Source organism: Diabrotica virgifera, chromosome 8 (genome assembly GCF_917563875.1).
Source record: "Diabrotica virgifera virgifera chromosome 8, PGI_DIABVI_V3a".
Taxonomy (NCBI): domain Eukaryota; kingdom Metazoa; phylum Arthropoda; class Insecta; order Coleoptera; family Chrysomelidae; genus Diabrotica; species Diabrotica virgifera.
Window position 1 is genome coordinate 164,001 of NC_065450.1, and position 12,972 is coordinate 176,972.

Below are 12,972 nucleotides of genomic sequence, written 5' to 3' on the forward strand. Positions count from 1 at the left end.
CTATATAATAATTATATTATTGTTTATACTACTGAACAGAGAATTGAACACTCTTTCAAATGAGTTAACATAAGTACGACCCCTACTCCCATTAACAAAATCATCGATTACGTCATCACGTCCAGATGGATGACGTCACTGACGATGACACGTCATGGAGACGTATGAAATATATATAAAAAATTGTAGTTTAAAAATAAAAACCGACCTGCTTCGGCATTCCCTTAAAATCTAATAACTGCCAAATATCAAGGTGAACTTCTTTGGCCCACCCTTTATAAATTTTTGAAATCTGATGAAAATATATTAATTTTTTAATTGATTAGACAGTTTATTTGAATTTTAATTACCTTGCCCGCAAACGCTCAAATTTTGACCAATTTGATTTTTGGCCATTTTTCAGGCGTGTAACTCATATATGAGGTAATTCTGCAACTCCAAATTTTTACTCCTTATTCTACTTACTAGGGGCTAACATTCAGCCAAATTTCAAATTTTTTCATTTGTGCCCATTAGACATATAAGTTGTCAAACTTTGAGATTTTTCAAAAAATTTCATTTTTGAGATTTTTTTTTGAAAAAATTTACTCAAGTCTCAAAGCTCAAACTTTTTATTTAAAGTATATACCTATGTCTTTTGCAGAAAAAAATTACAAACCATTATTGGCTTGCCTTATGCTGTTAAAAAAAATGCTGAAAATGGAATTTTATCAGTTTACCTTTCCAAACTTTGAGGTTCATTTAAGACCTTAAGGGTAATTTAAAATTAAATAATGCTATAGGCCGTTTCTTTAGAGCATACTTTTCTAAAAAGCTTGGTTTTTGATTTATTGTTCTAGGACAAACCTCAGTGAAAATATTGGCTAAAGAGCGAAGCCATGTTTTCCGTGAAAATGATCGATACGCTTTAACGAAAATGGCGGTCATTGGCAAACTAAATCTTTTAAAAATAAAATAAATGGATTTCTGTAGTCTTTATGGACTGAGGTTTAAGAGGTAGAAAAATAAAAAATATTAAAATAGTCAAGCAACCAACTTAATTTATATTGGACCACTTGGCATGGATTGACCCCCTACTGAGAGTCCTGTGATGCGGCCAATGTTACAACGGTATTTAGTTTAATGTCAGATGTTTCATTTTTCTGGAAATCTTATGAACTTTCCTCCCACGACACCCACGACATTTAAGAAAGTTTTGTTTTTTTTTTTATTTTTTTCTTATTCACATTTATATCAAATTATTAAATCTTTTGTGTATCGAGTAATTTTGTAACATGTAACCCTACAGCATGATCAGTAACAAATGGAAAGCAACGAAAATTTTGAGATTGAAAATTTCGATGTACCATAACAGTTACATTTATAGCAATAATTGAATTACAGAGTCTAGAAAAGGCAAACATCACTCGTTCCAATAATGTGTGATGCAACCACGATTCAGGATACCGCTCATCATTCGATTTGGCATAAAACTAATCACATTTTGGATGTCGTTTTGGAGAAAGTGGTCTATTCCTTAACGATAATATTTTAAAGCTCTTCGCATGTTTTGGAATGATCCAAAAAATCTCAAATAAAATCTGTACGTATGAAGACTTCATTTTTATAACTTGTTAAAAAAATTGTTTAAATAAATGCAGCAATAACTCGGAAATTATGGAATTTATGCCTAGGGAACATTTCATGAACAATGGTCAGTATTTCTTAGACTTCAATCCGCAAAAAATATATACAGGGTGTTTCATTAACAATTGTCCATCTCGTAACTGGAGAAACCTTAGCAGAAAATATGAAGACTTAACCTAAAACACTTAAATAAAATATTCCTCCTTACCGAGATACAGAGTATTTTATTACAATATTGTTTTCACCCAAAGGGCCTAGCCGGGTAAGATGGTGAAAAGTGCCCCCAACTCGATTTAAATTCCATATAGGCCACTTTTTAGCACATATAGAGGAACTCACTTTCTGAAATTTTTAGCCCCCTAGGTGGTCACGTGACCCCCCTAGAGCCTAATTAGGCTTTTTATGTTTTAATTTTTTATCTCAGCTGCATCAAGAGCTAGCCAAAAACTTCATTTAAAAAAGTTGTAAGTTTCAAAAAGATCTATATGAAAACATTTTTTGTTATTTTTTGGCGGAAATTCGAATTTTTAGAACAATTTTAAACTTTTAAATAACTCTGAAAAAAAAAACTAAGACACCCGTTTTTACGAAAATCAATTATAACGTGTATTTTTGAACAGTCTTTCACCCTGAATTTTTTCAGATTTTTAAAATTGGTGAAACGTACCTTTAAAAATAAAAAAACCGCATTTTTTCGGTTTTTTTTTTCGTTTTTTGATACAATTTTATACATATTTTTCAAAAAAGGTAACACCGTCACTAGAATAGGTAAAAAACTGAAAGATAATTGGGGTTTGCTTTATAAAAATTTTTTGTAATGCCATCCATTTTCAATATACAGGGCGTTGAAGAAAACAAAATTTTACACATTTTTTACGATTTTGCTGAAACTACTGGCAACATTGTAATAAAACTTGGCGGGTTTTAAGAGGTAGTTATTGTGCATGTTTTGACATACAATTAAGGATTTGATATTCATCATTGGCGCGCATAGGGGTAATGGTCTGAAATTTTTAAAGAATAAAAGATGGTACGCCACTGACATATTTCAAATTAACAATCATTTTTGAATTCCTCGTTCCATTTGTGACAAAAAACCTATCTTCCCATTTTTTCATACGACGCGCCGTTTTGTTGCAAAAAATAAAATGACTTAACGCTTCCAAAGTATTCGAATTATTTTTTATAATGGATGTATGAGTTTATGTATGTAGATGTAGAAACTACTAGAAGTTCGAATGCTTTGTAAGGATTAAGATCTTTTATATTTTGAATAAAAATGGCGCGTCGTATGAAAAAATAAGAAGATAGATTTTTTGTCACAAATTGAACGAGGAATTCAAAAACGATTGTTAATTTGAAATATGTCAGTGACGTACTATCTTTATTCTTTAAAAAGTTCAGACCATTACCCCTATGCGCGCCAATGATGAATATCAAATCCTTAATTGTATGTCAAAACATGCACAATAACTACCTCTTAAAACCCACCAAGTTTCATTACAATGTTGCCAGTAGTTTCAGCAAAATCGTAAAAAATGTGTAAAATTTTGTTTTCTTCAACCCCCTGTATATTGAAAATGGATGGCGTTACAGAAAATTTTATAAAGTAAACCCCAATTTTTTTCAGTTTTTTACCTATTCTAGTGACGGTGTTACCTTTTTTGAAAAATATGTATAAAATTGTATCAAAAAACGAAAAAAAAAAAAAACGAAAAAATGCGGTTTTTTATTTTTAAAGGTACGTTTCACCAATTTTAAAAATTTGAAAAAATTCAGGGTGAAAGATTGTGCAAAAATACACATTATAATTGATTTTCGTAAAAACGAGTGTCTTAGTTTTTTTTTCAGAGTTATTTAAAAGTTTAAAATTGTTCTAAAAATTCGAATATCCAGCCAAAAAATAAAAAAAAAAATTTTTCATATAGATCTTTTTGAAACTTACAACTTTTTTATATAAAGTTTTTAGCTAGCTCTTGATGCGGCTGAGATAAAAAATAAAAACATAAAAAGCCTAATTAGGCTCTAGGGGGGTCACGTGACCACCTAGGGGGCTAAAAATTTCAGAAAGTGAGTTCCTCTATATGTGCTAAAAAGTGACCTATATGGAATTTAAATTGAGTTGGGGGCACTTTTCACCATCTTACCCGGCTAGGCCCTTTGAAAAACTTTGAATTATCCTTGTCCGTCTGTCCGTCTGTAATCACAACTCCTCCGTCAATATACCGGCTAGAATGACAAATGAGGTGTCAAACGAAAGCTTATAATCCAAGGATGGTACTAAAGGTGAGAAATTTTACCTAAGCTGTCTGACCGTCGGTCTGTCCGACCGCGAATATAACTCCTCCGTCCTTATACCAGCTAGAATGACAAATGAGGTGTCAAATGAAAGCTTATAATCAAGAATGTTATGTCCGACCGCGAATATAACTCCTACGTCATTGTACCAGGTAGAATGACAAATGAGGTGTCAAATAAAAGCTTATAATCCAAGGATGGTACTAAAAATGAGCAATGTTACCTAGGCTGTCTGACCGCGAATATAACGCCTCCGTTCTTATACCAGGTAGAATGACAAATGAGATATCAAATTAAAGCTTATAATCCAAGGATGTTATTAAAGGTGAGAAATATTACCTAGGCTGTCTGTCGGTCTGTTCGACCGCGAATATAACTCCTACGTCATGGTATCAGATAGAATGACAAATGAGGTGTCAAATAAAAGCTTATAATCCAAAGATGGTAATAACGATGAGAAATTTGACCTACGATGTTTGTCCGTCTGTCCGTCCGACCGAGAATATAACTCCTCCGTCATTTTACCAGGTAGAATGACAAATGAGATGTCAAATGAAAGCTTATAATCCAAGGATGGTACTAAAGGTGAGAAATTTGTCCTAGGCTGTCTGCCAGTCTGTCCGTCCGACCGCGAATATAAGTCCTCCACTATACCAGGCAGAATGACAAATTGAGGTGTCGAAAGAAAGCTTGGAATCCAAGGATGGTATAAATGTGAGAAACTTAACCTAGGACTTCCGGTTTAAAAATGCGACCAGAAGTACTGTTTTAAAGTCACCGGATAGTACAAGTGACATATTATTCGGCGCGACGTCGCAACAAGAGAACAAATATATACTTCCGGTTTCATGACTGTCTGCCCGTCTGTCTTTCTCCTCCGTTATTAATACAGATATAATTACAAATGAGGTGTCGAATGAAAGCTTATAACCCAAGGATGGTATTAAAATTGAGAAATTTGACATCGGACTTCCGGTTTTAGAGTTGCAACTGTAAGTACTGTTTTAAAGTCACCGAAATAGTATAAGCGGTATTACATTCGAGGTGCCTTAGCAAGATGAGAACAAAAATGTAAAATTTGGTTTTTATATCATTTCCGGAAAAGTAGTTCTAACCAGAAGTGCCGTTATAGTCGCAGAAATATTACATGTAACACATCAATCGAAGCGTATTGAAAAGTTGAGTTTTGAATCTTTAGTTTCGGTTTGGAAATCATTTCTGTTTAAACAATGATGACCCAAAGTTTAGTAAAAATGACTCAAAATTGGTAAAATAGTTTATCAATCGGCGCAAAGTTATATACACGAAGCGTTCAAATATCGACTTCCAGTTCAACTTTCGATTACTTTGGGTGAAAACCTAGGACTTGAGAAGTCCAATTACTTGTTCTAAAATGATTTTAGCCCATTGTTTAAGTACCTTTTAATATTTTTTGTTCAAATTTAACTAGTCTTAAAAGATAGTTTTCCGCTGGTTTAAACTACATTTAATAAGATTATGTGTTTAAAATACATAATCTTATTGAATCTATTACTAAATTATACATTAAAACGCGAATAACTTGAAAACTACTTACTCCATCGCATTGTGACAAAGGATGATATTTACGTAAAAAGTAACAAAGAATCAAAAAAACATGCTGAAATGATTATTACGACAGTGGCGTAGATTGTAAGGGGGGAAAAGGGGCCAAAAAGAAGTATATATCCCTACAGCACGCCTTGTAACAGCGGAAACCTTTCTTTTAAGACTAGTTAAAGTACCCTAGCATGTGTAAACTGTGTGTCCAGTTTGAAAAAAAATATATTAAAAGGTGCTTTAACCATGGGCTAAAATCATTTAAGGAACATTTGTAATAAAACAATCTGTATCTCGGTAAGGATGAATATTTTATTTAAGTGTTTTGGGTTAAATCTTCGTATTTTGTGCTAAGGTTTCTCCAGTTACGATATGGACAATTGTTAATGAAACACCCTGTATATAAGGTGTTTAGTTTGAAATAAGGAACTTCATTAGGTTTCCAGAAAAAACGGAAGATCTGACAACAATTAAATACCACCATAATATCGGCCGTACCACAAGACAGGTACGTTCACAAGGTGAACGACCGATTTTGGTAATAAATCCCGAAACAAGTCGATTTTTGTTTTTAAATTTTGATTTTTTTGCATATTACATTATTATATCTTACTGGTGACGTCATTCGTCTGGGGTGATGACGTAATAGATTATTTGTTTTAAATGAGAATAGGGCTCGTGTGCTAGCTCATCTAAAAGGTAATTCAAGTATCTATTCAATACTATACATATTAACATAATTACTTATGCAGGGTGTCCAAAATTTTTTTAAATTAAATTAATTGACACAAAAAGAAAAATGTGAGTAATTAATTTAATTCAAAATACATTTTACTGCTGTCAGAAAACAGAAATAAAATGTTTATTTGAGAAATAAACATTCCTTTTCGCTTCAATTCAATGTTCTAGGTGCCACCCACCTGCCTCTTGGCAGTTTTTACATTTAATTTAAGCGAAATGCAATGATTATTTCTCAAATAAACATTTGATTTATGTTTTCTGGCAGAAGTAAAATTTATTTTAAATTAAAGAACGGAATTTGTTTGGACACCGTGTATAAATAATTAGGTTAATGTTTATATTATTGGATAGAGAATTAAATTGTCTTTCCAGTGAGCTAGCCGACGGCCCCTATTCTCATTTAAAAAATCATTGATTACATGCCCAGACGGATAACGTCACTGGTATGATATATACAGTGCTCGTCAAAAGTCCGTACCCCCCTCGTATATTTTAAACGGTTATACCTATAATAGTGAAATTGGGAGGGAGGAAATAAACGGACGTAGGCTTCTCAAATAGTCATGACAAGTGACGTAATAGTGACAGATGACGTTACAAAGCCACTGTGACAAATAATTTTAAATGGGACCTTATGGCAAGTGATACCTCGTTTGAAAGGTACTGAAAATACCTATTCAGTCATACTAATTTTGTTTGAGTTTAAGCTAATTTTGATGAATAAATGAAATAAATATAAATTTGTAGTTTCGCATTTAATTAATAAAAATTCAAAATTCCGCATATGATTACTTGTCAACATGGTTGACGTTGACGTAAAAACTTCTAGAGAATTGAAAATCGTCAACTTTTTTGACAAAAAGCCATAGGCGGGTATTTGAATTTTTATTAATTAAATGCGAAGCTACAATATTATATTTATTTAATTTTTTCACCAAAATCAAAATCAACTAAATCCAAAAAAATTAGAATGATTGAATAGGTATTTTGAATACCTTTCAAACGAGGTATCACTTGTCATAAGGTCCCATTTAAAATTATCGGTCACAGTGGCTCTGTAACGTCTTCTGTCACTATTACGTCACCTGTCATGACTAGTCAAGAAGCTTACGTCCGTTTATTTCTTCCCTCCAAATTTCACTATTATAGATATAACCGTTCAAAAGATACGAGGAGGGTAGGGACTTTTGACTAGCACTGTATGCCAAAAACCGTAATTTAAAAATAAAAATCCACCTATCTCGGGATCTATTTCCAAAATCTTTCATTCACAAAATAATGAATTTATTCAATTTTTTTTTGACACTGTGTATTAAACTTGCTCTGTATAGTTACATAATCTGGATTAATTTATAAGAATCCAAAAAATAGAAACTTACTAAGTAGCACAGTCTCCTTTTGTTTTTTGTTGTCTATGTTAATTCGATGTAAAGTTAACTTAAATGAATCTACATAAAGTAGATTTCTAGTTTCTGGGCACCAAAAAGGTCCTTCCGCATGCTGTACTGCTGTGGTTACTTTTTCAATGACATACGTGTAGCTAAAAAAATATTTGTTAATAAAAAAACAACGAAACCACAGAATGATGGGATCAAAGTTTGTACTTATATTAGGGGACCAGAGTATGCTAAATTTGCAGTTATTCGAGCGTTATGGGGACCTATTGAGTAGGGTGGAACGAAAAAGGTCAAAAAAGTAAAAGAAAAGAAAAATTCTTGTGGCTATCGTTTAAAAGTTGTGTCAAGTGATGAAAACAATTGGTGCGAGGGCATTTTGAAATAAAAAAATATCTTGAGGTTTCATATTGGATTTGAAAAATGAAAAAACAAAAAAATTATTTTTGTCGAAAAAATCAATATGGCCCTGATCAAATTTCAATGATCGTGTTTTACCAACTAAGTGTGACATTCTAAAATGCTTTCTCTTTATTCGTAATGAACTTAAGTTGACAAATAATAATAAAGATCCATCTATCGCCGACGTCTTGAATGCCGTTGCAACGAAAGTAAAACAAATATGAATAAAAGCTTCTATTCCAACATTATCGCATAAGTGCATTCAAGATTTGATTAAAAATATTTATAGAGAGTATCAAAATCTTAAGCGATAGGTACATAAAAACTCAGCAAGCATCTGATTTATAAATAGAGCAGATTTGCCAGTCTCGAAAGGAGTGTAAAAAGTTATTGAATATCGCGGCTTGCAAGTGCAACATGACTGGAACTGTGTGTGTACTTGTGATAAAATCAAGAAAGTACCAAAAAATGAGCAAATTTTCCTTCAATATGAACGATCATGTCGAAAAATGGCAATTGGACCAGTGGATATTGCAGCATCTGCAGCAATAAGGAAGAAAATGGAAAGAACCATGAAGGCAAAGGCAAGTTCTCAAAAATATAATACTGACGAAATTGTTCTTAAAGCATGTAGGTTGATTCCTCTACCGTTGATTCCTCTAATCCTTCCCTAAGTAGCAGCTTGTCTGACTCAAATTCTTCTGATGCAGATTATGATGAAGGAGAATTCATTGCTCCTTTGTCAACAGTTACAGTCCAACCATCTACGTCACAAATACTGCGACACTTCACTTCAATGGCTAGTAGGCTTATTTCATTGCAACGAGCTACCTCTGCGTCATGTAATTCAACAGTTAGATGAACGCACCAGTGGACCACTTGGGTTTTCAGGGCCAATAGGGAAACTTCTGGAACGCTGTGAAGAGAAGGCTGTTGTCGATTTTGTCGCAATAGAAAACAACCTAGCAATATTATAAGAAATAACAGGCCTTAGTACCGATCAGAAGTACTTGTACCAAATCAGTCAAGCAGTTGCTGCGGGAAAATGTCCTAATGATTTGAGCCTTAAAAAACCTGGGAAAATATCACACGCAAGGTGGCTGACAGTTGATAATCGGTTGCTTCGATTGTATGCTGGAACTGAATGTCCCAGTCCCTAATTAATTATGTTAGTAAGTTTCATCTAAAAAGTGTATGCACCAGTTTGGTTTTATATAAAACTGTATTCTAGCTGTTCTGATGGTTCAAAACATTTATGGCGAATGATCCATTATTCACGATTTCTACCAGTTGACCAAAGAAAAATTGTCGATGCCGTTATCCAAAGGAATACTTATTTTGCCCATACCGAAAATGTATTACTCGGTATGATGAAAGATGAACGAAAACATATACGGGAGCTAGGACTAGCCAGAGTGCCGAAAGCTAGATAAAGTCATAAAGAAAAAAAGATCCGGAGATTCAAAGTACCAACATTAAATTTTAGTGCCGCAGATTATAATGACTTAATTTCTATTTCTGGATTCAAAGTTAGGGCTCCTCTTTTGCTAAAACATATTTCCAATGAAGATGTAAGAGATATGATTGATTCTGGGAATTACAACAACATAGAGGTCTTAAACTGCCATTGTCATACAAAATCCGTGGAAAGAACTGTTAAGTTAGTAACTGAAGCATTAGCTGCTGTTTGTGGACCAGAATCAAGGGATGGCTTTATCCGTTCAAGGTTGCAGTCTAGAAATATTATGCCGTTTTTTAACACAAAATCAGACTACCAATTTTAAAATGTATATTGTATCATAAAACAATTATTTAGATTAAATGAAATGATAAAAAAAGGTTTTTAAATTTTTTTTTATTCCCAAAAATTTAAATTTAATATGGAACCTGAAGATAGGGTCCAATACAAAAAAGATTTTTTACTGTTTTATTATACATCAAAACACAACTTTTTCGCACTAGCCCCATAGAAAATAATGACTTCGAATTTTTCGTTCCACCCTACTATTGAGTTGTAAAGATTAGCTCCTAAAACCAAAAAATCCATTTAATTTTTTACTTTAACTTTCCATTTCCACCAATCGTTTTTTTCCGATTACAACGCCATCTATTCATAATTCAAAAAATTGTCTTGAATAAAAGTTACTTATTTTTACGTAAGCAATATACGCAATAAAAATGGTGGCTCCTATTTAAGATATTTAAATTAACCCCCCGGTTCCACCTCCGTGGGTGGTCGCGTTTGCTGTCATGCGATAGACTTAAAAACTATTGAACACGTATTTTTCAGTTTTTGGATCTGATATATCATTTCGCAAAATATCGCCGGGATCATATTTAAAATTTTAAAATTGCCCTCCGCCCCGCTCCGTGGGAGGTCGTGTTTGGTATCATTTGATAGATGCTTGAAAAATATTTAATACGTATTTTTCAGTTTTTCGATTTAATGTTTTTTTCGCGAAATATTCGCCTTTATTTTGTGAAACTTTGTGGCTCGCACATTTTCTTACTACCCGCTCAAATCGTCAGATTTTTGACATCCCAAGTAGCACCGAACGGGTTTATAAAGTCTTTTAAGGATGCTTTAAGACTGTAGAATAAAACTAAAATTAAAACCATTTGGTTTTTAAGTAAACCTTAAGGTTGAAATAAAACCGCTTTCAGCATAAAACACCCCACTCTGAAAGAGGTCAACAAAACCAAAAATAAAAATCTTCTTAAAACTTTGTTTTCTTAAGCAACTGGTTTTAAAGCTGCTGTGAAGGTGCTTTTAAAACCATGTTAAAAGACAGTTTAACTGCAGACAATTTTATAGCAAACTTAAAAAGGTTTCTTAAATGGAGACTTTTTTAAAGACAATTTACCATATTAAATGATTCTTTAAACCCATATACTTGTAGGCCAACAAATTTTTATATGTATTATGATAGGTAGATACGTATTGTATCCATAACATAATAAAAAATACTTGGTTATTTCGGACTGTCAAAGTAGAAAAACACTTGCGCACCCAACTTTATTGATAATGTTAACAAAAATAGGTCTAAATAGTTCACGCCCTAAAGTTTCTGACTTTTGGCGATTAAAAAATAAAAAAATTTAAATCCGAAAAATATTAATTTTAAAGAAAAATTACTTTATCTACAATTTTAATGTGTTAATGTTAAAATAAATCGAATTTATGTCTTAAAGACGCATATTTATAATTTTTATGTAAGCCTTATATTGTAATCTATCATGGCTTTCAGCATCTCCAGAAAGCAATATGGTCGAAATCCAAATAAAACGATTTGGTCTATTGACAGAGAATTGTTAAGATCAAATGGTTTTATTTTATACCTTTCCAAGAGTATATATCCTACATAAAAGCAAAGTTGCCTTGGAATTAAAACCGTTTAGTTTTAATGCTGCTGTCAATAATGCCACTCGGTTTTAATGTGAATCTAACATAAAATCGAGGCGTCGTCGTAGTGTTGTGTGTTGTATTTTTCTTTTAAAATGACCAGTTCATTTATATTTTAAATACTTGCGATTTATTTCTTCCATACTAACTGTACTTCCACTTTTTACAACACACTACACCACCGTTTCGCTCTAAAATAAATGCCCGACCATTTTGGACATAAAAGAAGAGGGGATGAGTTTAGTTTTATTGTTTCTAACAGGAAGCATAGTATTATATTACGATAACTAAATTGATTCAGTTAAGAGTGTTTGGTTTTAATATAGACTACTAATTGCTTATAAAAAGCAACTTTAAAGAAAACTACAAAATAGTTTTAAGGCATATGTTTTACTGACATAATAGTCTTGAGATCAAGTAGTTTTAATAATAGGTTTTATTAGTAATATTAGTAGAATCTTTAAAATTGCAATAAAACTAAAAAGTAACAAACTAGAATCTCATAAAACCAAACACTCCGGAAGTTCTTCATAAAACTAATTAGTTTTAAAGTGAACTGAGAATAAACCATTTTAAAACTATAACAAAACAAATTACCTGTTAAGATTAATTAGTCTTATTTGATACTCTTTTTAGATACTTAAAACTAGTGGTGAAAACAAATGCTTAACAGTTTTAAAGTTCTGGCACTATATCTACAAGGTAACTTTAAAACCATTATCTTCTTATTTGCCACAATAAAACCTTTATAAACCTTAAATAAAACTAAAATGTTTATATTCTGCTACTTGGGATATACACTGTTCTGCACGTACTTAACCTACCTTATCTTAATCTGACGATTTCGAGATTTTCTAAGGATGCATTTTTCTTCGGACCCCCCTTAACGAACTCCTCTGTATTAAGCAGAAATACATGGTACGGATATATTTCTAGGGAACAAGGTTTCTGTCCATGTGATTTTCTGACGCGCCCGAGTAACCCCAAAAAACCCCGCTTGGGCTCTCCTTTCACAAAAGTCGACTTTATAAAACGTTAGTAATCCAGATCAGTGTTTCCCAAACTTTTTTAGATCGGGGACCACTTTGGACAAAAAAATTATTTGGCAACCCCTTGTCTGATCATACCCAGTTCATTCGCCAATTATAGTAGGGGAGCCCAAACGGGGATTTTGCAGTTACTCTGGTGCGTCAGAAAATCACATGGGGAGAAACCTTGTACCCTATAAATGTACCCCTACCATGTATAAACTCTTTATACAGCGGGGTGCGCTGAGGGCAGTCCGTAAAAAAATCTATCCTTAGAAAAACTCGAAATCGTCAGAGTAAAACAAGGTAAGTTAGGCACATGAAGAATAGTGTATATTTCAAAAATCTGACAATTAGAGCGGGGCGTAAGGAAATGGGTGAGTCACAAAATTTCACAACAAAAAACGAATATTTCGCGGAATAAACACAGATCGAAAAACTAAAAAATACCTGTTCAATATTTTTTTAAAATCTGTCGATTGATACTAAACATGACCCCCCA

The 12,972-nt window shown here is 32.8% G+C and overlaps 1 protein-coding gene across 1 annotated transcript in view; it reads right to left on the minus strand.

Moving 5' to 3' along the window:
• Positions 1–12,972, minus strand: part of LOC126889873 (regucalcin-like) — an 89,911-nt gene that overhangs the window by 65,264 nt on the left and 11,675 nt on the right. The window contains exon 2 of the mRNA XM_050658557.1: positions 7,623–7,783. Coding sequence (XP_050514514.1) covers positions 7,623–7,783 — 161 coding nt within the window. The remainder of the gene's footprint in view (positions 1–7,622; positions 7,784–12,972) is intronic.